Source organism: Balaenoptera physalus (assembly GCF_965194825.1).
Source record: "Balaenoptera physalus genome assembly, chromosome: 3".
Taxonomy (NCBI): domain Eukaryota; kingdom Metazoa; phylum Chordata; class Mammalia; order Artiodactyla; family Balaenopteridae; genus Balaenoptera; species Balaenoptera physalus.
The window spans coordinates 147,997,657-148,013,805 of record NC_138890.1 but is presented as its reverse complement, the minus strand read 5'-3'; the positions used below and the strand labels follow the sequence as shown (position 1 = coordinate 148,013,805).

The 16,149-nt window shown below is 38.1% G+C and overlaps 1 protein-coding gene across 2 annotated transcripts in view; it reads left to right on the top strand.

Annotated features, from left to right (window-relative positions):
• Positions 1-16,149, top strand: part of SPEF2 (sperm flagellar 2) — a 209,393-nt gene that overhangs the window by 38,965 nt on the left and 154,279 nt on the right. The window contains exons 4-7 of one of the 2 annotated variants that reach the window (XM_082453670.1): positions 960-1,100; positions 2,603-2,667; positions 7,307-7,493; positions 15,769-15,957. In XM_082453670.1, coding sequence (XP_082309796.1) covers positions 960-1,100; positions 2,603-2,667; positions 7,307-7,493; positions 15,769-15,957 — 582 coding nt within the window. Of the gene's footprint in view, positions 1-959; positions 1,101-2,602; positions 2,668-7,306; positions 7,494-15,768; positions 16,021-16,149 lie in introns of both variants that reach the window. The other variant, XM_082453669.1, reaches the window with a different exon arrangement.

The window sequence follows — 16,149 nt, the reverse complement described above, 5'->3', positions numbered from 1 at the left end:
AAGAAGGCATTCAAATCATGCATTTTTATTGTCCTTACATCAATTAAGGGTGTGAGTGATTGGTATGGGACTTGAATTTGCTTTAGCCATCAACAGTAGTAATTCACAGAAATTTTATTTTGAAGACAAATTTTATGTGTGCTTATAATGACAATATACTCTTTTTTCTCTAATAATGGAATCTTCTTGAAATGCTTTCTTCATTTGGAGACATAGAAACCTGATACCACGTCAAACTGATTTCAATCTGATGCAGGTTACACTTAGGTTTCAAGAAAAATATAAGCACACGAACGAAGATCTTGTCCACATGCATATTGAGAAACTTGAAAAATTTCAAAAACTCCAGGAAGAACAAAGATCTTTTAAAATCTAAAAGTTTTTATAGAACAATTTTTCCAGAAACTCATTAGTGCATAGTATATTGTTTGCCACTTATGTCTATATTACGCATTGCATAAGCATGAATCCAGCTCGAGCTGCCAGCTCCCGGTACATGACTCATGCTCTGCCTGCTCTCACCTTTCTCTCCCTCACTTTTCCCCTTTCTCTGTCTCCACCGTTGCTGATGGTCGCATCTCCCTGCGACTAAGAACTAGAACTGCCATTCTTTGGAACAGTGGGACAACTTGACCTCTTTTTAAGCTGTCTGGTAGAAATGAATGCTTCAGATGCTTTCGTGATATGGGGGAGGGTTGCCACCAGAATGAAAATACACACATTTGATCGGCATAATTTGGGGATTCCAAAATTGTGTTTCAATATCATACTTTTCAAAATAAGTTATATTGACCCTTGCTTCCTAACATTACACAGTTGTAACACCCAGTCCATTGGTTAATTGCTGAGTTCCAAAAATTTCAATGGAAAATTTGTATATCTGTGTACCTGTGAGTGTATAACATTGCATATTATTCTGACGAACTGAATAACTAAACTAATGTGTATGGGATATTTAGCAACGCTTGAGCAGAAGACGACAAAATGAAATAATGGCTAAAATCCAAGCAGCTATCATACAGATTCCTAAACCCGCATCAAACCGTATTCTGAAAGCACTTGACACTCAAAAAATGTTGAAAAAGAAAAAAGAGGCAGAGGTAAGTGATAACCCTTTAATAATGTGTTGTGTTTATCTTAATGAAAGGATGATCTTTCCCTAAAACATATAGAGAGACTTCCCTGAACTCCCTACTTCCTTTTCAAATTACTTCTGGTATTGTCCCTTCTCATTTAAAACTCCTCCACCATATGCATATCCAATCCATTTTACAGTTATTTGTTCAGAAACAGAGAATGTAGCTTTAGGACAGGGATGGCAAATTCTATTAAATGACAGAACCTGTGTTCTTCCTGTGTTGTGGATTCTGTGGTCACTAACAAACTATGCTAGAGTGGGTGCTGTTGTAATGGGTCATGATACCCATGGGTACAACAGGGGCCAGTTCAGGTACCCATACCATGCATGTGCCATTCCTACTATTTGCTTTTCCTCAATACCCTCCTCCCCATGTTGCACTGTCTTTCTATGAATCCTAGAAATGTTAAGCAACTTGCTTGCTCTCATCATATTTAAATTTAAGATACTTACACTATTGATATTTTACTAGACCATACCAGCTGTCAGTCATTCCAATAGGATACAATCTCATTATATTTCACAAGGGAACAATACTACATTTTGATACTAATTCCTGCAATCTACACTGCATACTTCTATAATGATTGTTAGGGATATTCTCTCCCTTAAGAAAAAAGATTAATAACTACCATTTATTGATCATCTGCTATATGCCAGGCTGTGGGTTGGGCGCTTCACATCATCTTTAATTCGTAAATAATTGTCTAAGTAGGGTATTATTTTCCCCATTTTTTAGATAAGGAAAATGAGACTCAGAAAACTGACATATTTTACCCAAGTACTCAAGGCTGTTAAAGCAGAGATTGAGAGGTCTCTCGATTTCTAAATCCATTGCATTTTATATTAATTCACATTTTTTTAATATTAAAAAATCCTATAGTTAGATTCTAAAAAGTACAACCCACAGAGGCTTTTTTCCTGACCCCATTTTAGTAAAAGCATTTAATTCTCCTGTTTCCCTGAGTTGATTAAAGCTTATTAATAAGGATTTGCAGGAGGCAGAGGATCAGCTACATTTAATTTTCATAGAGCAAATTAATAGTGTAGGTAAGGTTGCACAACCTTAAATGTTTAAAGCACTCAAGATGATTTTAAAGAAATATTTATGTCCAAAAACATGCTTATTCTCATTTAAAAGAATTGTAATTAACAATGCACTTCCTGACTGTTTGATAATCTTTATTCTCGTTAAATGCCCTTTGATGTACTGTCAGAGCTAGACTTGTGAACTGAATGATTCGGGTTAGGCAATTTTCACCATCTTTTAGATATATTTAGCCTAGTCTAAAAGTAACAAATCAGAATAGAAAAATATTCTAGAATGTAGCTTTTCAGATCTTGCTTCCCAATTAGATTGAATTAGTAATGCATGTCACTTTATAAGTTTGAATGATTGGGGTAAATGAAAATGTTCAATGTTTTTTTTAGAGGTGAAAAACTGATAATGAATTTCCTTTAAAGGATGTGGCCAATGAGATTAAGAAGTTTGAAGCATTAATAAAAAAGGATCTCCAAGCAAAAGAAAGGTGGGATGCAAATTATCTCAGTAATCACAAAATTACATTCCGTTCTACTTTAACTTTTGAATATTTAGAAATAGTTTACCTGAAATAGCTGTTCCAAAGATGTTTTCACCTTGTAGAATCTTAATTAAGAGCGTATATTAATGAAGATAAATGAGCTAAAATTCAGATTAGTTGTTCATTAACAATTTTTGTAAAGATCAAAAGGGAAAGTGGCTATTATGAGATGTGAGGTTAATTTATTTTTCTACGTTTTACTTACCCTTGTAAGTTCACACATATTTTTTAAACACTCATTAACACTTTTTCAAGTTACTATTAATTTACATTTGTCACAAAAAAGCCATTATTAGACGCTAGTTTGGTTGCTGTCATGTTGCATCCTCAGCATTTAGCAGAGGGACCAGCAGTAAAAAGTTGTTGAATGACTTTGTTGACTGAATGTCACTAAAACAGTTCAATGAGTTCTTTACAGAAAGTGCCTGGTTAATGGGCTTCTTCTTCCTAAAGATAAAGATCTTCTCCCCTTTTGTTTCCTATTACGGGTCATTGACTCACAGAAAATAATTGATTAGAGAGTACACATATAAGAACAGCTTGAATTTCTCTGCATTTTTTTCATGGAAACTATCTAAACTCTACTCATTTATGTTTTATAGAATAGGAAATAAATCTCTTAAAGAAGAAAAATATACATGAATTATATACTTCATTTCCATATTAATATTTCTGAGGAGAGGGAATAGAGTCAAATGAGGAGGAATAAGAATAAGCTAGAAGGAGAAGTGGAGAGGAAGTCAAGTGTGAAAGGAAAGTGAAGCAGAATGAAGAATGTATACATTAATTGCCTTTCCCCCTTCCCTCTGCAGAAACTCCTGATGCCCTCCCCATATTCATCAGTGTTCACCTCACTCCTAAAATAACCACAGCCCAAGCCTACTCCCCCATGCAGCTGCCACCTGACCCCCGCCACGCCCACCCTTGACCTTGGCCCATGAAACCACTCCACTTCTTCCAACTCTTTCACACATCTCACCAGCCACATGCTCCGGAGTGATAAACGGACTGTGTCCACCAGAATGACTATCTTAAGATATTGAAACACTCTGTTGCTTTTCGTGAATGGTATTCTCTGCAGCCCCGCAGCCCACCCCTTTCTTGGGACGCCTCGATTTCCACACAGTTCAGCAACCAGAATCAACACCAAGCACAACAGCGTCTTCCATCCCTGTAGCAGCATCCATTCTGATTCGTTAGTGTCCTTGCCCTGTCCGTGGTTCAATGTTTTAAAGATCCTTCCTGTACAAACATTCACCCTGATCCTCATTGCCTTCCCTGCCCAACCTGAACCTAGGCCTCTCTATCAGTTAGCTTAGAAACCCCGAAACCAGAGTGGGTTAAATTAGATGGATATTTACTTCTCTCTCCTATAATGTTAATAGAAATCCGAAGGTAAGCAGCCCAGGGCATGTGTTGCTGCTCCAAGGTCAACAAGGACTGAGCCTTCCTTTTAGTTCCACTGTCCTGATGTGTGGTTTCTGTCTTCAAAGTCACGTTCGCAAATAAGAGATAGCTTCCGAGGCTCCGGCCATTTGGCCCACGTTCCAATATCAGGAAGGAGGAGAGGCAAAAAGTGGATATCCCATCTGAAATCGCTCCTTATACGAGCCTTCCCAGAAGCCCCATATAACATTTCTGCTTATGCCTTATTAGTCAGAATTCAGTCACATGGCCATACCTAGCAGAATGGGAGGCTGGGAATTGTAGACTTTAGCTGGGTAAGTTGTTTTCCTGAATAAAACCGTGGCTCTGTTTTGAGGGAAAAGGGAGGGAAATAGCAGTGTCTATCACAAGTCCTTTCTCTGCAGAAGCCTCCACCTGGTCTTGCCAGAGATTTACCACTGGGGGCCCGTGAGATATGGACATCCTCACTTCTCAGAGCAGCAGGATAGGGCCTGGGGCAGCTAGAGTCCCTGGACCAGTCACCTGTGGCTGTGAGCAGCCCCATCTGTGACTCCAAATCCCTTCCGGTACACTTCAAAAAGGACATTTTTTTCTGATGGGCCCCCAAATAAAAAATGTTGAGAAGCACTGGTCTAGAGCAAACTTTTAAAGAAAAAAGAGCTATGGTACAATATGGCCTTTCTTAATCTCTGTTATTGACCACTGCTTCTTTAGTTCATTCTGAATCCTTAGCTTAGAATCAAGCATGTTCTGGGCTTTTCCAGAAACTTCACACTACTTGATGACAGAGAGCACTAAAATCATCTCTTGGGTTGACCTTAGGAGCAATTTCTACAGCTGCCCCTTTCACAGCCTGCTCGTGAAAGACTTTCCCAGGGATGTCAGTTCAAAGTCTATCTTTTCTCTTTTGTGAAAGAATGAAATGATGTCTGAGTGAGAGCAATGCAAGAACAGCCACTGCTGCTTTTTCATCACATGAACTATTTCTTTATTTTTTAAGACAAATAATAAATGCCATCTGCTATTTGTTTCTTTAGCTGAGGCTGTTGGCTGCTGTAATCTGACATTTGGATTCACAGATTTACCTTAGTCTCCTTCTAGCAACTGCTTATATATATACACAAATTTGGCCAAAGTTCCTATCACTAATAATTCATACACGTACAATTATTAACTCTATGGAGGCCTGGCAAGCAAACAGATATAAAGAAAACATAATTATTGCCCTCAAGAAACCCACATCTCAGTAAGATGAATATTTATTCAAGTAAATATCACGTAGCTTTCTTCAGGCCTTAATTGGCATAAGACAGCAGATGGGTGTATGTATGGATGGTTGGACAGACTGATTGATGAACAAAGGAGAACCAGTATCTCAAGTACATTGTTGGTGGCATAAATACAGTGTTGAGAGAGCTATTAACCCGTGCTCAGTCTGAGGCAAAATCTTTTAAACAACACATTTAAGTAAAAATATAGTAAGGATTTTGATGAAGGATCTGAAAAAGTTATGCCACACAATTTTCATAAATAATTGCACTAAATCTTAATAAATAAATAGGGTTAAAATTTGTCTTTGACCTTACTGAGGCATTGTTAGCTACACAATTTCTGCTCAGTGACTCTCAGTGACAGAATACAATCAAAGGTTGAGCCCCTGCTGATAAAATAACCAGAATTTCAATGTGTGATTTTTTAAGTTATATTACACTTGTACAGTGCTTCTTAGCATATTATTTGAAATTTAGCAGACATTAGCTACATGTCAGGATTATGAGGCACAGGTACACAGGAGAGTAAACTAGGATACTTTTCTTCTGCGCTCAGAGTTCAACTGGAAGCAGCAAATGTACAAATAATGAACTATAATAAAATATCCGTACCGTAAATATGTGATTATTAAACAGAACTAATTATAATTTAAGAATTTTAATTCAACTATGTAAATGATTTTGATCTTTGATTTAATGAAACTGCATGGCCACAGATTAAAAACAACACGTGTGATTATTCATTAAACATGAATTAGCTATGCTTTTATAAGAACACTTCTGTCTATATGAGAATTGATGACTGTTTAATCCCTGCATACCATAATAATGTGTCCTTGTATTTTGAATAAGATTATAAGTTATATTTTAAACTGAACACATCAATAACTTATGACATTAAGGATAATAATTATTCATAATATTAAAATTCATTATTTCTTGGCAAGTAACGTTATATCTTATACCATTGTACTGTTGTATTTTTTTATTTTGTAAAGAGTATGCAGATGAGAATTGATTATTTGATCCTTATGTACATAACAATGTATCTTTTACTTTTAAAGGCAACTTTTGAATGAATCTATAAATTCTGTACTAAGCCACCATTTGCCTCACTAAATTGAGTGTGTTTGCTTTCTGTTGGTGAGACCACCAACTCTTCCTGACCCGTAAGTTCTGGACATGAGGTAGGACAAGAGCCCCAAGGTAGATCTTCTCACTTGGTTCTCCAGGACTTGGGCAAGAGGCTAGGTCAGACCTGTGGTGCAAGTCAACTCTCCACTGCTGAGCTTCTAGTAAGAGCTGGGCTGCTGCCCTAAGGAGTCGGAAGTTACTGGGAGCTCATAGAGCAACTTGCATTCACATAGGTGAGAGGAGAGTTGTAGTGGACAGAACCATCCATGGACGTACTCTCAGAACCATCCATGGACGTTTCTGCAGAGGGAAGGGGGAAAGTCAGTCTTTAGTCCTCACATTAGTGTACCTGGCCGACTCTTGTAGAAGTATGCCTTCCCTGAAACTTGGGTTATCAATATTGCCTTACTCTTGACTCCAAGCAAGGGAGGCAGGAGGCCTAGAGCCAGCAGGAAGAAGAGGGAGAGAAATCCAGAATCTCTGGGCACAGTGAAGGTCATGAGAAGTAAAAGAGTAAGTAGGCGCCAGGCCTAGAAAGAAGGCTATTCTAAGGACCTCACAGATACAGAGTCCAGAAATGGGGTGAGGCAAATGGAATCTGTTGATAAGCTGTGGATCTCACACTGAAGTTCTAATATTTGCTTCGATGCTTGTATTAATAAATGAACAGAGCACTCAAGGGAGCCGTCTCCAGAGGTCTTCCTCCACAGTCACAAGTAGTGGTGTGTGATTGAGTTATTTTCTAAAATTTAAATAAAAACTATTGTCCTTAGTGCATCCAAGACTTCTTTAGATACAACAGACCAGACAACCACTGATTTGTTAAACACTTATTCGGATAATGACTACATTAAAAAAATCCAAAAGCGCCTCGAAGAAGATGCTTTTGCACGAGAGCAAAGGGAGAAAAGACGGCGGAGACTCTTAATGGACCAGTTAATAGCCCACGAAGCACAAGAGGTAAGATATTTAATTGTTGATTGAATAATGGTGCTGGAAGATTTTACAAAATGTAGTCTTTTATACACACGTATGTGTATCTTATGTATGTATTATGTGCTACTCTGAATCAATGTCACATCCTCACATCATAACAGCAAATAACATTCAGAAAACAAATCTACATAAAACATTTACTAAAGAATCTAAAATCTGGTAATGGTTATACAGCTTTGTGAATTTACTTAATTGTACATTGAATTGTACACTTAAAAATGAATTGAAATGGTAAATTTTATGTTATGCATATTTTACCACAATAAAAAATACTGACAAAGTAGGAATCTAAAATCTATGTCAGCCATGTATATCTATTGTTACATTTAGAGGTAAAAAGGAACTTTTCATCCCAGTTTTATTAGATATAATTGACAAATAAAAATTGTATATATTTAAGATGTATAATATGATGTTTTGATATATGTATACATTGTGAAATGATTACCATAATCAAACTAATTAACACACCCAACACCTCACCAAAAAAAAAAAAAATAGTTACCATTTTTGTGTGTGTATTTGGTGAGAATACTTAAGATCTATTTTTATAAGTTCAACTTTTTTAGATTCCACATTTAAGTGAGATCATGCAGTACTTGTCTTTCTATGTCTGGCTTATTTCACTTAACATAATGTCCTCCAAGTTCAAACATGTTGTCACAACTGACAGACTGACAGGATTTTCTTCTTTTTTAAGGCTGACAGTATTCCATATATATACACACACATATGTATGTATGTTTGTGTCTCACATTTTCTTTATCCATTCATCCATCAGTGGACACTTAGGTTGTTTCTATATCATGGCTGGCCATTGTGAATAGCGCTGCTGTGAACATGGGAGTGTAAACATCTCTCTGAGATACTGATTTCATTTCCTTTGGATATGTACCAGAAGTAGGATTGCTGGGTCATATGGTAGTTCTATTTCTAATTTTTCAAGTAAACACTATACTGTTTTCCATAGTGGCTGTACCAATTTACATTCCCACCAACAGTTTACAAGGGTTCCCTTTTCACCACATTCTTGCCAACACTTGTTATCTCTTGCTTTTATTTTACATTTTTTGATAATAGCCATTCTAACAGATATGAGGTGATGTCTTATTTGGTTTTGATTTGCATTTCTCTGATGATTAGTAATGTTGATCATCTTTTCAAATACCTGTTGGCCATTTGTTTGTCTTCTTTTGAGAAATGTCTGTTCAGGTCCTTTGACCATTTTTTAAATTGGGTTATTTGGTTTTTGGCTATTGAGTTATTTGAGTTCCTTACATATTTTGGATATTAACCAAAATGTATGGTTCGCAAATAGTAATTTCCCCCATTTTGTAGGTTGCCTCTTCACTCTTTCGATTGTCTCCTTTTCTGTGCAGAATTTTTAGCTAGATCAAATCCCACTTGTCTATTTTTACTTTTGTTGCCTGTACTTTTGGGGTCATGTTAAAAAAATAATTGCCTAGACTATTGTCAAGAAATGTTTTTCCCTATATTTGCTTCTAGTAGTTTTATAGTTTTAGGTCTTATGTGTAAGTCTCTAATCCATTTTGAATTGATTTTTATATATGGTGTGAGATAAGGGTACAGTATCATTCTCCTGCATGTGGATATCCAGTTTTCCCAGCACCATTTGTTGTTGAGACTGTCCTTTCCATTGCATAGCCTTGGCACCCTTATTGAAGATCAATTGACTGTACATATGTGGATTTATTTCTGGGCTCTTTCTTCTCTTTCACTGGTCTATACGTCTGTTTTTATGTCAGTACCATACTGTTTTGAATACTGCATCTCTGTAATATATTTTGAAATCGGGAAGTGTGATGCCTACAGTTCTGTTCTTCTTACTCAAGATTGCTTTGGCTGTTTGGAGTCTTTTGTGGCTCCATATGAATTTTAGTATTATTTTTCTATTTCTGTAAAAAATGCCATTGGAATTTTGATAGGAATTGCATTGAATCTGTAGATCACTTTAGGTATTATGGACATTTTAACATTATTAATTTCTCCAATCCAGGAACATGGGATATCTTTTCCATTTATTTGTGTCTTCTTCAATTCCTTTAATTAATGTTTCATAGTTTTCAGTGTGGATCTTTTGCCTCCTTGGTTGAATTTAATCTTAAATATTTTATTATTTTTGATGCTATTGTAAATGGGATTGTTTTCTTAATTTCATTTCAGATAGATCATTGTTAGTGTGTAGGAATGCAAATGATTTTTATATGTTTATTTTGTGTACTGAAACTACTGAATTTGTGTTTTGGTTCTAACATTTTCTTTTAGTCAGTCTTTAGAGTTTTCTATATATAAGATCATGCCCTCTGCAAACAGAGACATTTTACCTCTTCCTTTCTGATTTGGATGCCTTTTCTTTCTGTTTCTTGCCAGTTTCCCTGGTTAGGACTTCCAGTACCAATAGAAGTGGTGAGAGTGGGCATCCTTGTCTTATTTTTGATCTTAGAGGAATGGTGAAAATCTAAAAGCTTTTGGCATCATACCTTTAAGTATGATGTTAACTGTGAGCTTATCATATATGACCTTTATTATGTTGAGTTACATTCCTTCTATACCTAATTTGTTGAGAATTTTTATCATGGAAAGATACTGAATTGTTTCAAATGTTTTTTCTGTATCAGTTGATATTATCAAAAAGGGAACTTTTAAATGAAAACATGGAAAATTAATTAGTCCTCTCAGTTTGATCTACTCCAGTGGTTCTCAAAGTGTGGTTCTTGGACCAACAACATGAGCATCAGCAGGAAACTTTTAGGAATGTGAATAATTAGGTCCCATCATCCATGTTAACAGGCCCACTAGGTGATTTGATGCAGCTATAGATTGAGAATCACTGATCAACTCTTATGTTGAACACATATTTACTGAACCTCCTCTGTGCTCTGGGGACTTGTCCTAGTTCCGGGATACAACAGTGAACAAGAATAATGGGAAATCTGCTCTCACAGACCTTGCTGTTTGGGAGAGGATCTGTAAACAAGCAACTACATTGGAGTGTGGAGGAGCCATGAGGGTGATGGGAGGGACAGGTAACACATGGGAGGGAAGACCAGCCCTGGCCTGGTTCAGAGATGATTTCTGGAGGGGGATAGCACAGAAGCATGAGGAAGGGTCGGAGTTAGCTAATTGAAGGTGGGGGTGATTTTAGGGGGTGGGGATGGGGGTTAGTTTCCAGCAGAAGCCAAAATGGTGGAAGGCAAACTGTGTCTCCAGAGAGAATATCATATGGAAAGGCTCAGGGCTTTTAGCAAACTAAATGTCATCAAGCAGGAGTCACCAGAGGTCACATCATAATAGGCCTTGTAAGATATAAAGAGGCAAATAGGAGATTTTATCCTGAGTGCAAAGGGGAACAAGAGTGACAAGGCTAGATTTGCCTTATAGAAAGATCGCTCTGGCTTTAGTTTTAAGAATATGTTACAGGAGGGCTAACCAAGTTATAGTTGTTGCTGTAATCCAGGTAAGAAACTATCCCCATTTAAATTTAGGGGAGTGGCGGTAGTGATGGAGAGAAGTGGCTTCAGGAGCTATTTTAGAAGTAAAATCAATGGGACTTACTGATTCATTAGACATGGGGGAATGAAAACGTGGAATGAGGGGCCCAGTGTCTAGCTTGGACAGCTGAGTGGATGGAGGAGTCATTTGCTGTGATACAGAAGATGGTAAGAGGAACGCAATTGGGGAGGAAGGTGATTTGAGTTGTTAATGTAAATAGGACAAATCTGTATGTCTGAAATGTGAAAGACCATTTGAAGATACTTCTTTTATTCACCTGACCACATCTGGTCTGCTCAGTGGTTCTGTTAACCGAAGAGAAATCCTAGCTTCATGTAAGTATGAAGAAGTGAAACTGTTTATCCATGCGGTCACTCCTTTCCTAGTGAAAAATTCAGAGAATAACTCTGCCATCTCTTTGTGCTAAAAGGTTATTTCTTACTTCAGATTCACATATATTTTTACTCAGCTTGATAGTCACTCTTTTAATTAAAAGAATTACAAATTATGAAAATTAGATGATTAAAAAGTAGATTTTAGGGGGCTTCCCTGGTGGCGCAGTGGTTGAGAATCTACCTGCCAATGCAGGGGACACGGGTTCGAGCCCTGGTCTGGGAGGATCCCACATGCCGCGGAGCAACTAGGCCCGTGAGCCACAACTACTGAGCCTGTGCATCTGAAGCCTGTGCTCCGCAACAAGAGAGGCCGCGATCGTGAGAGGCCCGCGCACCACGATGAAGAGTGGCCCCCGCTTGCCACAACTAGAGAAAGCCCTCGCACAGAAACGAAGACCCAACACAGCCATAAAATAAAATAAAAATAAATAAATAAAAATAAATAAAATTAAAAGAAGATGAAAAGCTGTCTTTAAAAAAAAAAAGTAGATTTTAAAATAACTACCTATTTCAAGTTTCATTAACTAGCAATAGGATTTTGAACACACTTTCATTTATTTTACAAAACAGTTGTGTGTTGGCTGCTAGGTTTTTTCTTTCTATTTTTCTGCTTATAATCCATGATTGATATTTACCTAGAAAGTGGGGTGAATGAATTCTTTCTAGCTTTCCTCACTTTCAACCAGGATGCTCTTAGCATTGATTTTTTAAGGCTCTAGCTGGAGATCTGTTCAGGGATCCAGCAACCTAAGAGACATTGAAGGAGGTCGGTGCTCTAACTAATGATATTTCCACCAAGGGAGCTCATCTCTGTGCTGCTTCTTCTCTGTGTTTGGGTAAGCTGCTACTTCTAGAACCAGGCTGGGTCATGCAGCAAGGGACCTCCGCTCCCACTGCTTCCTTCCCATTAAGTGTCCCCACCTGCCTGTGCCGCTGACCCAAGTGCCCCTGCTCCACAGTGGTGGAATGTGCACCATGGTCTGCCTTCCCATCCATCCTACTCTCCTCCAAAGAGAAAATGGTACTTGTCAGGGTTAGCATTTCCTCTGCTTCCCTCAAGTATCTGCTGCTTTTCGGGAGCGTGACATGAATCTTGTGTCAGCCCTGGATACTTTTATTTCGCTCCATTTGCAGTGAATCTATCAGAAATGCCTCATAATATCTGCTCTAGCCTCCAAGTTGTTGCAATCTCCCCCTGGAGTTTACAGACCCTTGTTTTAGTTGGGCTTATAAAGAAAGAGCCAGAGATCTGTGCTCAGGTTGCTATCTTGCCTAGTTATCCATAAAGAGATGTCATTATGTGAATGAAATGATGAGACTTAAGGTTAGAAGGATCACTTTAACTTTTTTAGAGGATAGATTCTGGAGAGGGATTGGGGGGAAGGCAAGGTAAGGAGGGGCTGATGTTGTCCACTATGGGGTGTCAATGGGCAGTGTCAATAGGTACCGAATGGAGTAGACAGTGATTTAAAACCATACATAGGAGGCAAAATAGACTACTTCTTCAAGAATTGTATTAGGGTGACAAGAGGAATGGACTTAGGATGACCTTAACATTTTAGGTCACCGAGTCATAGGTTTATAGTGTCATCAATGGAGATGGGAAAATACTGGGGGAGGACCAGGTCTAAGGGGGAGTTAGTGAGTTTAGTCTAGGACTTGTTGAATTTAAGTACTTCATAAGCATTTAAGTGGAGACTTTCAGACCGTGAACTCTATATGGCTCCCAACTGGTAGTGTGATCATTTGGCCAGCATCTTAGCTTGTTCTTGTGATTCATTCCAGAGCAACTAACTCTACCTTCCCAGAACCTTTTCTGGATTATTTCCTTGGAACTGGCATTTGAACACCAGACAGCACCCCCATCTCTTAACTAAAAGACCCTTGAATACTTAGCTTCCACGTCTTTCCTGCCATGCCCCATTCCTCCAGGAGAGCCACTTGGGCATCTTTGGAGAATTAAAGCAATGGTATGCACCAGAGTAAGCTCCTAGCTCCAACTCATGGGAAAGGTAGAGGTCTTGGCAATCAAACTGAGCATGTTTTGGATTGTGTATCTATAAGTCTTACCCAAATATGATTAAATATACTGAAAAGAGAAATGTGACTTCTCTTATTTTCTATTTTATTCATTGCAGATGTAGACTATTTCATCGATGTTAAGGGTTAAACAGACATCTGTAGGCTGCCCTAAGCACTTAACCGTAACATATTTTTCTATGAGAAAATGTGTCCCAAATTGTAATGAAACTTTGGGAAAAAGTATATTTCTAAAACATGAACTACTTGTACAATGGAACAAAATAAGAATATTTTCCACTCAACTTTTGGTTGCAGGTCTTAATACACTTGATGGTTCTTCATACTGAAGCTTCATATACATAGCATTGACTCAGCCATTCAACAGTAATTTCTTTTCTTTTCCTTTTTAATCATAATGTGTTGTCATCTAAGCAATAACCAAGGCATATCTGACCAACCCAGTTCTTCATCAGGGTCAGAATGACCAGCTCTCATCTCAACAACCAAATTGCCTTGCCATGTAGACACAGACAAATATAGAATATATTCCAAATTCAATATAGAATTCACTTGGAATAATAAATTAAGGCTTTACTTTTAAAAAATATGGCTGTAACTATGCTTTATGTATCCCAAACCACCCCCAAAATGTGGTAGGCAGTTTGGTCTGGGCTCAGATGTATGCCTTTTGCTGGTCTTACCTGGCTTCTCTCAGATGTCTTTGGTCGGCTGGTGGGTTGGCTGAGGCTGGCTGACCTGGAAGAGTTTCATTAGTTCCAGCTGAGAAGGCTGGTGTCTCTTTTTCTATGGTTTCTCATTTTCTAGCTGAGCAGAAACTGTGGTGACAGTGGCAAGGGTCGCAAGAGAATTAAGAAAGTCAGACCGCAAGTGTTTTGTTTTGTTTTATTTTTGCTAATGTCCCATTGGTGAGTTCAAGTCAGAGGTCACCCCATACCCCATATTTAAGGAGTGAAGAAATAGATTCTACTTTTTGATGGGAATATCTGCAGGATAGCATTGGAGGCTGTGGATGAAGAAAACTGAAGAATCTGTGGCCATTTTTACATTCTGCCTCACCTCCACTATTGGACCTCAAAAGAAACAAATGATTAACATTAAAGCTTCTAGAATGTTGTAACTAGATGAGACATGTTTCAAAGTTGTTCATGATTTTATTCTTATCTGATATATTAATAACAGAAAATATTTCATATTTATTTTCAGTTGAATTTTATTTAATCTACACTTTTATATAATCCCCAAGTTCAAGTTTTGGTATTTTCCACAGAGTGTTATTGTTATTTGTATCTTGATTCTGAACATATATATAGTACTTCTCCCACAATCTGAAACAGTGTCACTAGTGATGCCAGATTTTCTTCCTGAACAATTCGATTGTTGAGTGTTAAATGGACAACCCCAATGTTTAGTTAGATGTTCTCCTAAGTCTTCTCCCTGGAGAACTTTAATTACCGCCTCCTTCCACATGGTGTCTCTGTTTAGACAGAGTGTGAGAGCTTGAAGATGCCTTGGAGATCATCTTCTACCCAAACCCTTCATTTCCCCTGTCAAGAAATAGGCCCGGAAAATCCAAGTTACTTGCCCAAGGCTGCAGGCCAGTTAATGGTACAGCTGGGGCTGCACTGGCAAGGGCCTCTGATTCCCAGTTTGATGCTTCTTCCACTGTTCTCTGGTTCCCCTTCGGTTCTCTTAAAATAGCCAAGGGAGCCAAGAGAGTGCATCTAGTTTCTCTCTCAGGTTACAACCACTCAGATTTTCTAAGATAAACTGTAGGTCATTTCCCCTTAGCCTCTTCTCCAATCTGCCCAATCTATCATGTAGGAATTGAGATGGCCCCCCTGGGAACTAAGCAGATCTGCCGTCCTCAGCCAGACAATGTCTGCATTTGTTTTTACAACTAGTATTTATGTTAAGAGTGCATATAGCACGATTCCAAGTTTCTGAAAACATGCTTATAAATGGAGAATTACACCCTTTGTTTATAAAACCTTGAAAAAACTTACCTAATCTATTTTTGATCCGATTTTAAAGGAAGTAATAATTCATTTAGAAAAAGGAGTTGCAAAACCATGTGTTTCCGGATACCAAAATTATACAACTGTCAGTGGAAATTTTCATTTTTATAACTCGATTTTTGCCATGTTCACATTTAAATCAAATAGCAGAATATCAATTCTGCAGGTGAATACTATGCCTTTTACACATGGTTTACGTGTAGGCTTCTCAGCCCAGTGGGAAATGTGGACATCACCTTGACAAATGATTGGCTCTCGCAATGGTGTTTCCAGGAGGCTTATCGGGAGGAGCAGCTCATCAACCGGCTGATGCGACAGTCCCAGCAGGAGCGCAGGATCGCCGTGCAGCTCATGCACGGTCGGCACGAAAAGGAAGTTTTACGGCAAAACAGAATTTTCAGAGAAAAACAATATGAGGAAAGACGGCTTAAAGACTTCCAGGATGCTCTCGATCGAGAAGCGGTAAACAATATATCCCTTAAAAACCCTCCTAAAGTTACTTTTGATCCTTCCTACCAAGTCAAGGTAAACAAGGCTGCGTTTAGATGCCAATCATTTAATGAGTTAATTTTTTGTATGATCTCTCTATTATCTCCCCTGACGGCACACATAGCATCTACATACTATACTCTCTCCCTTTAGTCTTGATTCTAC